The following is an 18604-nucleotide window of genomic DNA, read 5'->3' as shown; positions in this document are numbered from 1 at the left end:
ATGAAAGGCTGTAACCATCTTGAACCCGATACCTGGACTCTACTTGCTGTGAATCTTGACCTCCAAGTGGTGCCACCCCAGTTCTGGACCCTTGGAAGTGGGCCTGAAGGTGATCTACCAGCCCAGCTGTGGTCCCGTCTGCAGAACAGACGCAGAGCAACGCATAGAAGCTGCCCGACATAGGACTTCACATCACAAGCCACTCATCGACAGCATTCTTTACACCAACACTGGACTACGCATAACAGCCCTGCAATGCCTCGGAACCACCGCTACGCGGCATATCCTCGACACAGGATCCCACAACGATCCGCAACCAGGATTTAAGGTACTTTGTTCATTGGGCCTATCCTGGTCCCTGTATCCATCTCATGCTACATAGTGGTCAGCCTGAACTTGTGACTTTATCCCGGTCCCGCTCGACCAGATACCCACTGTTGGCACTTTGATTTTGATCTTGCAGTCACTATTTTCACTTAAATCTTTAAAATCGCATATCTCCTGATTGGATACTTGTTGTTTTGGTGTCACATCATTTATTAAATTGAACTCTTTTTTTCTAAATTATTGTGGAATTCTTATTGTGTTGTGATTTTACTTTTTTGCTGTTTGAAGTCCTGCATAAATACTTTACACATTGCATTTAAGTTAAGCCTGACTGCTTGTGCCAAGCTATCAGAACGATAAGCACAGGTTAATTATTTAGCTTGCAATTTCACCTTGACAGGAATTGTATTTGCTGTTTGAGAAGGGTTTCACTCCCCTCAACCAGGAGCCCAATTTTCAACACAATCTTTGGCACATGTAGAAACTTCAGTCATTATAGTTGCCCTCATCAGCATTCTACAGGCATTGCAGGCAATACCAAGACATTGGCAGATGTTAGGCCATGGAGGCAGGTTTTGGGTATTCCAGATATTATGATGATTCTCCTTGGTATTCCGTGAGTATTCTATGCATTACAGTGGCCTATTGAACAATGTTGCGCTCCCTGGTTTGATATGGTTTTATGTCAAAATATAGTTGTCAAAATATTGCCTTATAGAAGTATTGTGTTGTAAGTGCCATTTACAAAACTATTGCCCCCTTTTGTGTAGGTATTCTATTAGTATCTCCAATGTGGTGACATTTTTGCACACAATATTTATTTTAGGTTTAAAGTATTTTATTCAGGTATAAAAAACATGGGGAAGGGAATAGGAGGTCAAGCAAACATACAATACAAAAAGCGAGATGTTGCAGCGGTTCAGAAGGAAGGTAGGGAGACAGGAAGCCCCAGAGGGTAACAAGGCATAGGTCTTAAGGCAAAAAGGCATCGCGAATGACCCCCCAGTAGACCCCCATTCCCTTAGCAAGGCCGAGCTGAAATAACGTCCCGCAACACAGCAAAAAAACACACCATCCCTCCAGCCCCCCAACCCCGGAAAATTAGGAGAAAGAGAAGCAAAGGAAGAAAAGGAAGAAAACAATACCCCAACATCCCCGTCCGAAGGTCAGCATTAGAAGCATATAACCCCGCCCCCCACCCCCAGCCCCAAACCCCTGATCCCACACATTCACTCCGCTGGAGCCGCCGGAGGCGTCAGCCTAAGAAGTCGCAGGTACAGTGGGCATGTGAGCTCGCGAAATTCCGTGGACAGCAGTGCCAAAAAGGGGTGCCAGAGTTCCTCAAACTGGTCAACATTCCCAGCCACCGTCAGCGAAATCTTCTCCATGCCCAGTACCTGCCAGAGCCTGTGTAACCAACCAGTGATAGAGGGGGCAGTGGGAGTACGCCAGAGTACAAGGATGTTTTGAACCGCGGAGCCCAGCGCAATCGCAATCTGCCTACCCCTGCGGGACTTCAGCGGGTACATCAGGTCGTTGGGGAGACCTAGCAAGACATACGCAGGGAAGCGCGGGAGCTCAATCTCAAAATGCCTGTCCACTTCATCCAAGACCTCTGTCCAATAGGCCGACAGCACCGGGCACTCCCAGAGAATGTGCGTAAGGGTACCCTCCTGTCCGCAGCCGCGCCAGCAACCCTTATCGCCGACTTTGCGCATCTCGTAGAGCCGCTCCGGGGTGTAATACCAATAGGTGGACACCTTAGTAAAGGTCTCCGTCAGCCCAGTGTGGTACGCAGAGTGCCTCGCCCGATACGCAATCTTGTCCCACTCCTTGTGGCTCAGGGTTCTGCCCAATTCCCTGTGCCAGCGCTCCCTTCCTGGGTTATGGTAATGAAACGGCGGGGGTTGGAGAAACTTGTACAAGTCGGTGATAAGCTTGGCATCCGAGGTCCGGGTTACCAGCCATCGCTCATAGGGCGTAATCGAACGGGCAGCGACGTCGCGCACTGGGGGTTGTAGAGCCCAGTGGCGGACTTGCATATAACGCAGTCTGTCCCCTTCCGTCAGGCCAAACTCCTGTCGGAGCTGCTGGAAGGGGAGTACGCCCTCCGGTCCGTAGATCTGGAAAAGCGCCCTGCAACCCGCACTCACCCAGTGGGAAAAGGCTCCCGGTTCCAGGCCAGGAGTGAAGTCTGGATTGCCAGCAATGGGAGTGAACGGCGATGGGAAAGTGGTGAGCTCGCGAAGCTCGCACACCGCGTCCCACACTCTCAGCGGAACCCGGGTGATAAAAGAGGCGTAGAGATTAGGTGGGCGGTGAGTGCGTCGCAGGAACGGGACCTCCTGGAGCGTACGGCCCGCAACTGCCTGGTCTTGAAAGAGCCAGTGCTTGTCCGATTCCCACCGGCTCCACTCCACCAGGTACCGAAGTTGTGCTGCCTGGAAGTACTTCCGGAGGTCCGGGACCCCGAGACCCCCGCCTCCGGGGCAAGCATGGAGAGGACCCGCTTCATCCGAGGCTTACGGCCCTGCCACACAAAGCGGGAGATGTCTGCCTGCGCCTGTTGTATCCAACCTACAGGGGGCTGGAGAGGTAAAGCGCGAAAAAGATACAGGATCTGAGGCAGTATCGTCATCTTCACCGCTGCGATACGGCCCAGCCACGAGAGCAGGCCTTTGTTCCAACGGCCGAGTTCCTCTTTGATCTTTTTGTCCAGAGAGGAATAGTTAGCAGCGACCATTGCAGGCAGGGAAGGCGCAAGCAAAATCCCCAGGTAAGGCACCGTGGAGGAGGACCATTGCAGAGGAAAAAGACGCTGGAGGTCCCGCCTGGTGTCAACAGAGAGGGACACATCCAGGGCGGCCGACTTAGACATATTCATTTTGAAGCCTGCCACGCGGGCAAAGGAACTCAGTTCCTGGACGCAGGCAGGGAGCGACCGCCTAGGGTCATCCAGGGTCAGCAAGACATCGTCCGCATACAGGCTGACAGTATGCGTGTACTGCCCCATCTTCACCCCGATAGCGTCCGGGTTATCACGAATCCTCTGGGCAAACGGCTCCATATAGAGGGCAAATAGGAGCGGTGAGAGGGGGCAACCCTGTCTCGTGCCACGCTCAATGGCAAAGCTGCCGGAGCTGCGTCCGTTGACACGCACCGATGCAGACGGTCTCTTATAGCAATTAAAGATCATAGTGCGGAACCTCTCGCCGATCCCCAGTTTCCCAAGAACCAGCTCGAGGTACGGCCAATGAACCCTATCAAAGGCCTTCTCCGCGTCTACCGATAGCAGCATCCGCTCCCCCGGGACGCGTGAGGCCTTTTCTAGCACGTGCGTCACCCTCTTGGTGTTGTCGACCGTCTGCCTGCCGGGCACAAAGCCGGCCTGGTCCGCCTCCACCAAACCTGGGAGATGTAGACCCAGTCTGGCCGCCAAGATCCCCGTGTAAAGCTTGAGGTCCACATTTAGAAGCGAGATGGGCCGATACGAGCCGCATAGAGTCCGGTCCTTTCCCGGTTTCGGGATAACCGACACGGTCGCCGAAAGAAGGTCCGGCGGGATGGCACCCGGTTCGGAGAAGGAGTTGAATAAGCGAGCCAGGAGAGGCGCGACAGTGGGACAGAAGGTCTTGTAAAACAAGGCCGTATAGCCATCCGGGCCCGGGCCCTTGCCGTGTTTCAGCCGTGCAATAGCGGAGATGACTTCCTCCACGTGAATATCCCTCTCCAGGTGGTCCGCCTGGGCGGGGTCCAAGGCCGGGAGGGTTACCGATTCCAGGTAGGCCTCGGCCTCTCCCGGTGGGGAGGGCTCTGCAGCGTACAGCGCCTCGTAAAAGGCACGGAAGGAATCCGCCACCTCCGCGTCACCGGAAACCGGGACTCCATCTGCTCCCACTAGCTCCTTCACGACGTTGCGTTGCTGAGCAGCCCTGAGCCGGTGGGCCAGGAGCTTACCGCATCTATCTCCGCCGGTGTAAAAGGCATGTTTCAGGCGCAACGCCGCATACTCCGCCCTGTCCAGGTCCAACGCAGAGAGTAGTTTCCGCGCCGCCTTCAGCTGCCTCCAAACACGAGGCGCCCCCGTCCGGCGGTGAACCTGCTCGAGTTCCCTGGCCTGCGCCGTTAGTTCCTCCATCTTGCGTTGACGCTCCTTGTTCTCCGCCGAGGAGATGGAGATAAACTCCCCTCTGACGACCGCTTTCAAAGCCGCCCACTGCGTCGCCAGGGACGTATCGGGGTTGCTATTGTGGGTCAGGTACTCCTGGAAGACCTCCTCCACTCGCTTCACCACCGATTTCTTATGTAGAAGCGTGTCCCGAAGCCGCCACATCCCTCTGGAGGGGGGGGTCGCCGGCCAAGCAAAAACTCCGGAAACCGGCGCATGGTCGGACAGGGACAGGACCCCGATGTCAGCCGCCGTGGCGGCTAAGCGGAGCGGTCCACTCACCAAGAGGTAATCCAACCGCGAGTAAGTGCGGTGTGCGTGGGAGAAATATGAGTAGTCCCTATCGGCGGGGTGCATGGTGCGCCAGAGGTCGTGCAGATCCATCTCTGCGATCTGGTCCTGTACCGTTCTAGAAAGCTCCCCCGTCTGCGGAAAGCGCTGGGCCGACCTATCCAAGGTGGAATCGAAGACCATGTTCAGGTCTCCCCCCAAGATGACGTGGCGGTCGGGCGAGGCAGTAACATCGACCAACACAGATTCCAGGAAGCGATCCTGGTGGTCATTTGGGCTGTATACGGAACCAACCGTAAAGGTAACACCCCCCAGACGCATGCGATACACTAGGAGCCTCCCCTTCTGCTCGGCATGTTTATACAGCACCTCACCTCGGAAGGAGCTGGCTAGAAGGATGGCTACCCCTGCAGTCTTAGTCGCAGCCGAAGAAAAGAGTTGCGTGGGGAACTTGGCAGAGCGCAGCCTATGGCAATCTTTAGAGAGTAAATGGGTTTCCTGCAGGAGGCAGATATCCGCCTGCGACCCTTCTAGCAGGGAGAGGATCGCCCTGCGCTTCACAGGGTTGTTCAGACCCTTAACATTAAGGGTCACTACTTTCAGGGGCGGCATCACTCCCAGGGAAGCAAAGCGCTGTGCAGCAAGCGCGGGATCAGTGGAAGGGGCGCGCGGGGCAGGGGCGCAGGGAAGGCCAGAATCGGCTCCGCATGTGTTCGGACAATATCGGACGGGACCCCCCCAACACCAAACCAGCTTTGAAACCCCCCCAAAACCAACCCATGGCAACCAGCCAAAACCAAAAACAAGAAAAAACACCCCATAGTCTCAGTCTAGCCCAAGTGGGCGAGTCTGCAGAAAACCGTCAAGTGGACGTTCAGCCACACACCTCCAACCTCTCCCCCCCAACCCCCATCCCCAACCCAGCATCGAAGAAGCTATGAGTCTCTCCCCCCGGAGTAAAGTTAGGCCGTCTGGGCCACGACATTGGAGTCAGGCAAGTTCCTGGCCGCAGTCCTCAGGGCCTCCGCCATATCCGCCCTGATGGTAGGGGAGTCAGGGCGACTCGCCGCCGCCGACGATTGGCGCCTCCTCGATCTCCGTCGGCCCCGCCGTTCGGGGCGCCTCCAAGCGGGTGTGGCCCCTTCCTCCTCCGTAGCTGTGAGTCCCAGTACCCCACAGACATCTTGTAAGGAGCGCAGCTGATGTAACACCCCATTCCATCGAAAAATGAGACGGAAGGGGTGACCCCAGGAATAGGCCGTCTCATGCTCCCGCAGGAAGTCCGTGGCGATGCGAAAAGACCTGCGCTTCTGCAGTGTGATGGCGGACAGGTCCTGATAGAGCGCCACGGGCCGTTCTCGAAAGGACAGCGGCTGTTTCCTGCGGGCCTCAGTCATAATGCGCTCCTTTAGGGGGAAATCCGGCAGGAATGCCAGGATATCAGGCGGGGGTGCCGATGATTGTCGTTGGTGGCCCACCCTGTGTGCTCTGTCTATGCGGATCGGGAAGTCCGCTCCTTCTCCCAAGATGTCGCGGAACAGGTCCTGCAGATAGGCAACTAGGTCCGCACCCTCATCCGCGGACGGGACGCCCCGGACCCGGATGTTATTCCGCCTGGATCTGTTCTCGAGGTCCTCCGAGTGGGCCTGGAGCTCGACACACTGCTCCCGTAGGCGGAGGACGTCCTGCTGGAGATGAACTATCTCCTCGTCGCGGCGCTGGGCCGCCGTTTCCACAGTGTCGACTCGCTCGCCCAGGCCTTCGATTTCTCTACGCACTTCACGGACCTCTCCCGCCACCTCGGTCTTGAGAGTCTGAAATTCCTCCTTGAGGGAGCTGAATAGGTCTTCCATGAAGGACCTCGTGACAGGTGGTTCGCCTCCGGTGGCGTCCGTTGAGGCCCGGGAGGACCCCGGGGACGGCTGCGCCCTGTCGCGTAGTTGCTGGGCCCTGCTGAGCATGTCCGGCACAGTGCAATCTCCCCGTGCTGCGCCACGTCTTCCGGCCATCCTGGCCTCCGCGGTGGGTGAAGCCTAGAGCCGGCCGTTGTAGACGCGCCCAGCCGCCCGTGGGCACCAGATGTGAAGTCCTCGCCGAGGACAAGGGTAGTGCGTCACAGGCGACAAAATGGCGGCCCGGGTCAGGGCGAGACGACCATCGGGCCAAGCAAGGCGGTCAGCAATGTCCAAGTCGAAGGCTCTCAGCAGCGTGCCTCCAGGGAGGACAGCAGATGTGTAGGCACCAGGAGAGACCAAGGCGCCCGCATGACCAGGGCGCGGGCGAGGGTCACCAGTATTAGTTCCGCAAAGACAAGATGGCGGGAGGGCGGAACCCAGGATGCCAGCCCAGGCTAGCCAGTCTATGGGCGACCCTCGAATGGCAACGGGACGGGGAAGTGTGAACCCAATGTCTCCCAGTACCATCGACCAATACGCCCGTCCCGGGCTCCGCTCAGACTCCACCGTTCCACTTTTCCAGGCTCGGGGTCCGCAAGGCGTCACACTCCGATACCCATGGCAGGGGGGCAGATCGCCGTCGCAGGGCTGGGGTCCGACTCCCAGCGATGGTCCTGGCCACCAGGGCGCCGGACGGGAGGCCTCCACACTCCGCGGAGTCCGTCTAGTCCGTCCCCCGGGATCTCCAGCTTTCAGCACTCGACTCAGCCGAGGCGCGCCGACAGCGCCGCAATATGCTCCGCCTCCAGGCCCTTCTCCTCGGGGCGACCCAGGCTCCCCTCTTCGGGTCGAACGGTGAACAAACTTTTCGGGGACTTCCCCCGGGGCAACAGAAGTCAAAGTGGCATCAAAACGTGCCCCAGGAACTCCGGCACAGTTCTCTCGCCCGCAGTGCGACCGCGGGGGGAGAGAAGCGCAGGAATCGGGGCTCGAGCTGAGCCGGGCCGGAGGAGCTACGGGAGGAAGCGTCCGCTCACCCCGCCATCTTGGCCACGCCCCCCACAATATTTATTTTAGACAATATTCTCTCAACAATATTCTGGTACCACACCATAGATATTATGGGTGCCAGTAGAGGTCTTGGTTGAAGACAGCCATCATGACATAATAAGTACATTCTAAACATCATTGTGGTCATGCCTTGCATAATGGTGACATAAGCATATGTTTCCATTCTTTACATATGGTCAATTTCCTTAGTATTGATTGGTCGACTGAAGCAGATTGTTGGCCATGCCTTGCATGTGGGGACCACCTAGGGCTTCAGGTGGTCTTACTGAAATAATGTGGGCATCCCTGAAACTGGTGGGTGCCACAAACATAGGATGGGAGTTCTCCTGATATGACTGTGATCCACGGACATGTGAGCCTAAATCTGTCCATGTTGGGCAGTTGTCCATGTCCTGGATGAAATTAACAAGCTAGGGCCATATTTATGGCCCCAGTTGCATTGCACTTGCACCACACACTCAGGCATATGCATCAAAGGAAATACCGGGAGCAAAGGGGCAGATTCTCAGAATCTGCCCCTTTGCTCCCGGTATTTTTGCATTTGGGATGCATCATCCCAAATGCAAAAATCGCAATTTAAGGAATCTCTAAATTGAGATTCCTTAAAATGCGATTGCATTTAAGGAATCCCAAATTGAGATTCCTTAAATGCAATGCATGAAAGTAAAAAAAATAGCGAATTCGCTAATAGTAGTAGCAAATTACCATGAAGTTGAACTTCATGGTAATTTGCTAAAACTTTGAAAAAAGCACTTTTGTGCATTTCTCAAAGTTTCATGTTGCGCACACACATGCCCTGAGGGCGTGTGTGTGCAACAATTGTGCAGAGATCAATTTCAGGGGGGCAACAGGGTGTCATTTTGACACCCTTGCACCGTTGAAATTGCTTGAGCAATTTGCGAGTACCTACTGGTACTCGCAAATTGCTCATGCAATTTCCAATTCATTCCTATGGGCCTGTAGGCCCATAGGAATGAATGGGACAGCATTCCTTAATTGCGACTAGAAATTTGCGAGTAGCAATTAAGGAATGTTTAGGAATCACTATTTTAATAGCGATTCCTACATGCATAGGCTTTTGCTATTCCTAAATAGCGATTCCTTAAAAATCTGTATTTAGGAATAGCAAAAGGCTACGTTGATGCATCTGCCAACAAGTGGTACATGTTCGATTCAACTGAAAAATGAGATTTATGAAGCCATACAAGGCCACTTTGTGTGGCCCTGAGTGGCTTCATCAATCTCGAGTAAAGCAATGCAGCTCAAGTTGCTGTCTTACCCTACTCTACGCTAGGGAGGCGTAGCATGGATGTTCCCACTGAACTCCCATGGTTTTCAACGCATTTCCAGATTTACCCCAACTGGTAAACCTGGGGATGCTCCAAAAAGATACGCCTTCACAGAAGAGGTGTTACGAGGAGAAATATCTTTATTTCTCCTTGTTAATTCCTCTTGCTATGTCTGCTGCATTCTGAAGCACACATAGATAGAGAAATATGCCTCACAGGATTGTTTTTGTGCAGGCAGGTGGCCCTTCCTGGACAAAAACAATCCTACATGCAACACAGGCACCCTTGCACCATGGTGCAAGAGTGCCTGCATTGCCAATAGGCAGCCAAAATGGCTCTGGCGCAGGGGAAAAGGCAGGAATGTGCCGTATTATTTTAAATATGGCCCATTCCTGCCCTTTCTCTGTCACACAGCGCAGCAGGGTGACTTGCTGCGCTGTACTGCGCTGCACTGCGTGACAATGTCATAAATACGCCCCTCATATCTGGGAACTAAACACATTGATTTACTATTTATGAAAAGCTGGGTTCTGGGTGTGGAATGCAATTTTTTCAAAATTCAGAGTTTTTGTTTGAAATAGTTGAATTTATTTCCCTAAAATCAAAAACTGGCCTTTATGAACAAAGGACCTCATATTCTAACGGTGTTTGCAGCTGCAAAGCCTGTGAACCAAGCTTTGTGAATGCAAAACCTCTTTACTCAATGTACAAACCTATTTTATGAGTTGGAAAAAGTGTTTCAGATCCATCAACATACACAACGGGTTTTGCAATCCTTCCCAAATCTTAAATGGTAGAAGGCATGAAAGAGGCGTTCTTCTCCCCTGTGCAAGGTGCAAAGTATTATATCAATGACTTGTGTTCTCAATTGTGTCCGCAAACCAGTGAAATGAAAGGAGAATTTGTAAAGCACACTCAGTAGTCTAGGCGCTGCCCTAACTGAAAGAGAAACCTAAAAGGAGTGGAAGGGTTTGAAATAATGAAATATCTGTTGACTAAAAAGCCATGTTTTCAGACCTTTCCTGAAGGGAAGCAGTCTAGTAATTTTCTTGAGGCCGTGGGGAATTTTGGAGGCACAGGTAACAACGCTTCTGCCCCCCATTTTGATCTTCTAACTTTAGGGACAATTGCGTTGCATGTAGAGGATGAACATAAAACACCTGGGGGGAGTGTACCAGTGGAACCTTTCCTTCAAGTAGTCGGAGCCAGACACATGTAATCCAGAGTGATTTAAAATCGATGAATATCTTCATGGGAAGCTAGTGTAGTTTGACCATGGCTTGGGAAGCAGATTGATGTTTGGGGATCCCCAGCAGTAACCGGTCTTCCGCGTTCTGCACGACCTGCAGCACTGAAAAGATATTACCTCTCAAGTTGTGGTTGGTAACTAATTTGCAAATGGCAAACTTTTCTATTAGGACAGTTTCCCCTTTGGGAATCATGTTTAATGGCCTCAGGGGGAGCAGACATGGTTCAAAGGGGTCCATGTCTGCTCCCACCACTGTCTTCCCAAACTGAAAACTTTTTTTTAAAAGCATGTCTCTTTTTTAGACCTGATCTGCTGTAAAAAAAAATCTGAGTGGGAAAACAAGTGCAGGGATCCTTTGCTGTTCTTTACAGGTCGCCTTCACTGTATTTGTAGCCATTTACAGGGGGTGGCAAAATGTGATCTATCCAGGGTTTTAAGTGGGATGAAAAAACTGGAGGGTCTCTCAAAGGGGTGTGACTGATCTAATTAAGGGCGTGGTTTGAAAGTACCTAGGTTGAAATCTATGCTTAGCTGTGCCATCCAACTGGTATTTTGCTACTTCTGTCATTACATCCAGATATATAATACAGCAAGTAAATTACACTAATAAGCCAATACCAATATAACATGAATAAGCAACAACCATGGCTTCGTAGTATAGCATTTTCTAAAATACTGCAGTTCTGAAATGGTGAGAATGTGAAAGTACTGAAATGAGCCTCTTTGAAGGTACATTAAATGCAGTTAAGGGTGGTATTGCTGCAGAGTTAAGATTTTTTTTCATCCTGAGGGTGAGGGCAAAACTGGAGACCCCGATGGGGACCCTTTTCAGCACCTGCTTTTTAGAACTGCCGGTGCTGAGCACAGGCAAGACCGGGCCCACTTACAGCCCTGGACCTACCTAATTTATACTGATTAGTCAGATCATTTTGCAAACCTCTATAATCAGACTTTGTGATGCAACCTATAAATATTTAGGCAGCATCACAAATGTCATCCTGTTCGCAAACCAGTCTGTGTACACCTTGCAAATCCTTGGCTTGTGAATTGGGTTAGAACCTCAGGCCCCAGATCTGTATTTTTTATCTGGAAGTTTGAAATGAAGGTTGACAACAAAGTGATTGCCTTTACACCATGTATTAAAAGCTTCTATTTGAACATCAAATCTTGTTGAGTGCGGGCATATTGCTTATGTCATTTACTTGGTGCCAGGGGGCACTTAGTATGATGGCTTTTATTCCAACTAAACGTTTAAAGACCATATATTAAGTAGTGCTGTCAAAGGCAAGATTCAAAATTGAATGTGATGGTGCACATGTAGATTGGTCCCAGGACAACAGTAATGAATGACCCCAGTTGTCATAATCAGAGCCCCATAACCTCTAATTGCCACAGGGTCATCCGACCAGGTTTCATGCAGCCTCCATTCTTATATGGTACAATTTCAACCATTCTGTAAGATTCACAGATGGAATCCTGCCTCATTAATATGCATACGGTGCAAATCCTATAGAAAGGGCATTTTGTCCTGCATTAAAACTATCATGAGGTCGCCAACACAAGCTGTGATAATTTGCATCTGAGGTGTGAACCAGATAGTAGATATGACACACAGTATTGTGAAAGCAGCTGCTATATTAGATGCTCTATAGGGTTTTTAAAAAGTCTGTAAAATTGGTACATTCGCTAAGCCCGCTAGGCCTCACCTCCTGTCTTATTCCATCTTGTATTAATGTCTCTCAATGAACTAGGGAGCGCTGCATAACGGAGCCCAGCAACTTCTGACTTTGCGAACTAACACTGGTGAACTGTGACATCACCACCATCCACAATTCTGCACCTCAAACATATAAATTAGAATCAAAATTAACACTGCCCTAAGTGGCAAGTGCTAGGGTGGTCTGAGCTATGGGGAAATATGGAGATTTTGAGGTAGGCTGGTGCTTCTGGGAGACTGCCAGGGTCGGAGGATTCAGACACATTGACAGGCTGAGGCAGAGCCAGCATCAAAAAGACTGTTGTGGGACAAGGATGAGACAGAGGTTCAAATCTATGTTGTCATCTGGAGTCAGAGGGCAAATTCATGTCCACCACCCATGGTATTTTTATAAATCAGCGTCCATCGTCTAAAGCCTGACATGTGGCATGCTTTGGTGTTAAGGATGCAAAGGCCTACCTAGGGGACTTTGTTATATGGTATTGAATTCCAGAATGTAGGGCAGCGAGAGTTCCAAAGATGTCAGTTGGGCCTGACTCCTTGGAAAGGATCATCAATAGATGGCACAACAGGCTTCACAATCCACTAAGTCAGTCTTAGTTGCATGCTCGCTTACCTGTAGAAGGAAGTATTGCCTGTGACCCCGGTAGAGCTCCTGCAGTCCTGGCTCACTTCAGGAAGTGTGCCGTGGTTCCGGTAGTAGCGCTTGGCTCCAGTAGTGATGACGGCCACCCCATCACGCACCTTTTGCCTCAGCGTCAACTTCCAACTGTCCGTCGACACACTGATGAGGCCAACGGGGAATGAAGGGGGTGGAAGGTCAGTGGCTCCAACAGTCAAGCTTGGCACAATCCAGATGTATCCTGGACCAACAAGGCCGGCTTCCTTGGCCACCAGGAAGAGGTAGTCAGCCTCCTCCCGCGAGCAGTAGACGATCATCACCTGGGCATCCAGGTGCTGCAGGAGCCTTTGTGTTTTGGAGGCACTGGTGTCCGGGGTCATCTCGAAGGTCAGTATGTCCTGCATTTCCCAGCCAAAGTAGCTTACCTCAACGAAGGAACGTATAATGTCCAGGAAGAGGCTATATCCTGGGTACAGGCTGGTGATAACAGCGAAGGAGCCCCAGTCATATTCCTCCAGCACCTTAAAAATGACCTGGATCTGTTGATCGATGGAGGCTCCGAGCTGCAGGAATGCAGAGCCGGGCTCCTATGGAAAGAAAAGAACAGCCCTGGGTGAAACATTCAACTCTAAGACCCATCACACCAGGCCTGTTTCCAGCCTTTGCCTAAAGAATGCTGAACGCTGGACAGTGGCACCGTGAACCTTCCCATGGTCTTTCCCTGTCTTGCTGAGGACGCCTCACCTCAGGCAACAGTAGATCCTCCCTCCAGAGTATATGCAAAGAAACTCTACCCACATTTGCACAGAGTTGGCCCTCTTCTACTTCAAAGAAAGGAGCAAGATACCCAGCTGCTATGAAATCAGACCTGCTGCTCTGCAACGGAGAGATACTGGATGGAGAGTGATCACTTCCCTGACGGGAGACTGTTCTGAGCAGATTCACCCTCGTAATTAGGGCTCTTGGATTTATGGCATGTATATTTTAGAACTTTCCAGCTAAAGCCATATTTATTTCCCTTATCTTATTGGCATTTTCCCAAATGTATTTTTGGGTATTGAAAAAATAATTTTGCAACTAGTATGCTTGCCCATAAAACATCCACTCTCTATAGAATAAAATATTATTTTCATCTGAAAATATTCGCATGCTTGTACTAGCACGTGCACCTCTGCAGCTATTTAAGCCATAATGACATTGCATCACCTTTCTTATGCAGCTATTGGCCTCGCAGCCATACTTCATAGCAAAGCGAGACACTCAAATGATCAAATTTTCCATTAAGAAAATCAATACCAACAGCCAGCTTGTTTTCCATCAGTAAATACGTGTAAAGATCTGAAAAAAATGAACAAATAAGAGTCACATTTGTCAGATCTCCTAGACTAGACCTGCAAGTGAGGAGTCGGGAACATTAAGGAGAGATGCTTCATGCTGCGAGAATCCTGATAAAGAGCATATCTCTTTGAGGAGAGATGGCAGATGGAATGAGAGACACTCCCTAAGGAGAGCTTGTATCTAAGGGTATAACCTTCCAAGCAGGACAGCCCAATGAAGAGAGTCTCGAGAAGAGACCCTCAAGGAGGTGGCATTCCTTTGATGACCCAGCATTTGTAAAAAGGAGGGACAGTGTGTTAGATTGGCATTGCAGGACCCACGATAGCACATGAGAATGAGCTCACAAGAATGAGAGTGTGAGGATCTTTGAGTCTCTGTGTGTGTTAGGAGGAGTGTATGACACTGTGAGTACAAGAGTGGATGTAAAGACAGATTTAATGAAATTGTAAGGTTTAGTGCTGTCGTGTGTTTCCTTTAGGGCCCACTTAGTTTCCTCGTATTTTAGTTGGCTTGCACATTTATGCTGCTTTGCCTTAAACACTTTACCCTTGGCACGTTTATTAGGTATGTCACTGTTACAACGCAACTTTTACGTCGGAATGCTGTTACAACACAGCTTTTACAACGCTGGTTCCATTACATCGGATGCCATTACAACGCAGGATATTACATAGCAGATGCTATTACAACGCATACCATTACATTGTAAGTATTGGTAAGTATATAATTTTTTTTTTTAATATTATATAATTAATTTAATCATTATTAATTTTAAATAAATTAATTTATTTATGTTTTTTAATATTATAAATTAAATATATTAATTGAAGTAATTTTTTAAATAAGTATGAGTATAGGAGTATATGTTTTGGGGTACTGAGGTATATGTTTTGGGGTGTTTGGGTATTTTTAGGTTTTAGGGCAGGGTTTGGGTTTTGGGGTACAGGGGTATTTTTAGGTTTTAGGGCTGGGTTTGGGTTTTGGGGTACAGGGGTGTTTTTAGGTTTTAGGGCAGGGTTTGGGTTTTGGGGTACAGGGGTGTTTTTAGGTTTTAGGGCTGGGTTTAGGTTTTGGGGTACAGGGGTGTTTTTAGGTTTTAGAGCAGGGTTTGGGTTTTGGGGTACAGGGGTGTTTTTAGGTTTTAGGGCTGGGTTTGGGTTTTGGGGTACAGGGGTGTTTTTAGGTTTTAGGGCAGGGTTTTGGGTTTTGGGGTACAGGGGTGTTTTTAGGTTTTAGGGCAGGGTTTGGGTTTTGGGGTACAGGGGTGTTTTTAGGTTTTAGGGCAGGGTTTGGGTTTTGGGGTACAGGGGTGTTTTTAGGTTTTAGGGCAGGGTTTGGGTTTTGGGGTACAGGGGTGGTTTTAGGGCAGGGTTTGGGTTTTGGGGTACAGGGGTGTTTTTAGGTTTTAGGGCTGGGTTTGGGATTTGGGGTACAGGGGTGTTTTTAGGTTTTAGGGCAGGGTTTGGGTTTTGGGGTACAGGGGTGTTTTTAGGTTTTAGGGCTGGGTTTGGGTTTTGGGGTACAGGGGTGTTTTTAGGTTTTAGGGCAGGGTTTGGGTTTTGGGGTACAGGGGTGTTTTTAGGTTTTAGGGCAGGGTTTGGGTTTTGGGGTACAGGGGTGTTTTTAGGGTTTAGGGCAGGGTTTGGGTTTTGGGGTACAGGGGTGTTTTTAGGTTTTAGGGCTGGGTTTGGGTTTTGGGGTACAGGGGTGTTTTTAGGTTTTAGGGCAGGGTTTGGGTTTTGGGGTACAGGGGTATTTTAGGGTTCAGGGATAGGGGTAGGTTTGTTAATTATAATTATAATTAAATTATATTTACCATTTTTAAATTAATTGAAATATATTTATTAAATTAAATTAATTATATTACATTAATTACATTTTTTAATTAAATTAAATTAATTATTTTAATTAATTTAATTACATTACATTTTAAAAAATATTTAAATTAAATTAATTTCATTATAATAATTAAATAAAATTAATTACAATTTTTATTAAAATTAAATTAAATAAATAGATTTTATTTTATTAAATTAAATTAATTACTATTTTAAAATGTATTTTAATTAAATTAATTAAATTAAATTAATAAAATTAACTTAATTAAATTTTTTTTAAAAAGGTATACTTACCTATACTTACGATGTAATGCCATGCGTTGTAATAGCATCTGCTATGTAATGCCATGCGTTGTAATGGCATCCGATGTAATGGATCCTGCATTGTAAAAATTCCGATGTAACGGAATGCGTTGTAAAAAACTGCGTTGTACTGACACCAATCCGTTTATTATTGTGCCATAATATCTTAGAAAAGCACTGCATGTTTTGTTATTGGTGCAGATTGACTGAACATCTTGTACAAGGTCCAACAACACTGCGCCCGGTCTTATTCTGATCGGTTAACAAAAGTAGCTTGGCACTTAGACACAACATACGTTCACGTCTACTGTTTTCAAGACGACAGACACCTCGTAACATATTCACCGAGACAGGCCACTTTGAAAACAGAGAGAAGACATTCTAGCAGAGCAAAGGCCCTGAAGAGAGGGAGATACACTGCCTGAGAAGTAGAACAACTACCTACACGTAGCAGGTATGGGGTTCACCACTATAGTATACCCATGGATCTATAAAATATCACTATGTTTCCATAGTGGGGTAGGCCGAGGCAGATACATAATTCACCATGGTAGGGCTTCTTATTGTGTATAGTTTACTTGAAACACTCTTCACTCTGTTGGGATGGATATGCTTTCAAGTTGCAGCACAGATGCTTTATAATAGAGCACACTAGGTTTCAATAAAAATGGTGTCTTTTCTGTTTATTATGGGCATGCATAAGTGAGAAAATGAAAGGTTGACAATCTGTTTCCACGGTTTCCTGATGGGACTAGGGAGTTATGCTCTGGGGTGCTAACTTACCTCTCCCTCTGGGAAGGTTAGGAGGGCAGGTAATGAACTATGAGATAATATGGATTGGGGCTCATAGGTACTGATGTGGTATAGTGACTCAGTCCCTACATACTGACATTTTGTGGTCCCAGGCATAGTTCTCTTTACACAGAGTCCCTGAAACAGTGTTAGAGTGTGCAAGGAGGAACATAAGTTATTTTGTGTGAGTTGATAATGATTAAGGCTACCAGTTTTGTGTTTTTACTGATTTTTACAGATGAATACAAATAGAAAACAATTTGTTTTCTATTTGTATTTATTTTTAAAGCAGCACAATCCAGAAATGTGGGGAACATCCTTTACAACGGAACTATTACAACGCGGTACCGTTACCACGCAGGTTTTACAACGAAAGTCGTAACAATGACTTGCGCTGGAGGGCGCTGTAGGATAGGGAATAGTTTAATTTACTAATCAAAACCTTCCCTACTATCCACGGGGACTGGAGTTGGAATAGTAAAGTAAACTATTCACTATCCAGCGCTCCCCAACGCAAGTCGTTGTACCGACTTGCGTTGTAAAACCTGCGTGGTAACGGTATGCGTGGTAATACCACGCGTTGTACCGTCATACATCCCAGAAATGTGTACTTCTTGTCAGTGACTCTCCATTCTGACCTTCCTAAATTCCAGACCAACAGCTAAGCAAATGGACATCATAAGGAGAGATTTCTTTAAATACAGGCATATGTTAACATATATGTGTTTATAAGGCTAATATGTGTTTATAAGGCTAATATTTACCTGTTGTTTTATTTGCTAAAACAAGAAAGTAGGAGTGCATATTTATCAGTTCAATAAATATGGAAACATACCATTTTACGACTTCATTTATTCTCAAAACACAAAATGAATATGGATAAATACCAATAAGATGGCCAAAAAATAAATATGGATGAATACATGTGGAAATGTTAAAAAACATAATTACCATAAAACCAGGCACCCTAATTATAATGTGAACGAGGAGCCCACTTCTCCATGTTCTTTCTACTGGACATTGTCATTGTCCTGGTCTCCTTTTGGATATAGGGACTAGACAGTAGAAGGAAGCTCACCTTGGGGCTGAGCACCACGGCTGAGCCGCCGCTGATGCTGATGATGGGCACAGCAGTCTGCGAAGAGATGAAGTCTAGGATCTGCGCCACGGCCTCGGTACCTACATTGTCCTCGAAGATGATGCCGTGCAGCCGGACGCTGGAAAGAACCTGGCAGATCCGGGTGAGCAGAGTGCTGGGGTTGGTGTCGTTCACGATGACTGTGATGGGATTCACTTCCAGGGGCAGGTCCAGGAAGCTCTCGGAGGTGAGGTGCCCTCGTATCTGTAGCTGATAGGAGGAGCCCCCGAACACCAGGGCCACATTGACCTCGGGGCCAACAGGACTTGGTAATAAGGTATCCATAAAGACAGCAGCACTGCTCACAACCCAGGATAGCATCAAAGCCAATGTTGCAGCTGCACCCATCTCCACCGTCTACCTGGAAGAAGAAAAAAGACCAGCTCATTCACATCCATTCACGCGGGCACCAGGGCTTGCTGGAAGGCGGGAGGTGAGGCCAAGATACGAAAGAGCACACCCAAAGACAGAGGGGCAGATTTATGTTGTGTATGCGCCACGTTTGCGTCACGCAACTGTGGCGTAAACGTGGCGCGTCCCTATGACCGATTTACAACGTGACGCAT

At 48.7% G+C, this 18604-nt stretch overlaps 1 protein-coding gene across 1 annotated transcript in view; it reads right to left on the bottom strand.

Annotated features, from left to right (window-relative positions):
- The window catches only part of GRIN2C (glutamate ionotropic receptor NMDA type subunit 2C), a 346074-nt gene extending 327688 nt beyond the window's left edge, over positions 1–18386 (bottom strand). Inside the window, exons 1-2 of the mRNA XM_086928756.1 lie at positions 17979–18386; positions 12624–13216 (exon numbers count right to left, since the gene is read on the bottom strand). Of these exons, the coding sequence (XP_086784882.1) occupies positions 12624–13216; positions 17979–18386 (1001 nt within the window). The remainder of the gene's footprint in view (positions 1–12623; positions 13217–17978) is intronic.
- Between the last annotated feature and the right edge of the window lie 218 nt (positions 18387–18604).

Source organism: Lissotriton vulgaris, chromosome 7, assembly GCF_964263255.1.
Source record: "Lissotriton vulgaris chromosome 7, aLisVul1.2, whole genome shotgun sequence".
NCBI lineage: Eukaryota > Metazoa > Chordata > Amphibia > Caudata > Salamandridae > Lissotriton > Lissotriton vulgaris.
Note: the sequence above shows the minus strand (reverse complement) of the source record. Positions and strands in the feature narration are given on the sequence as shown.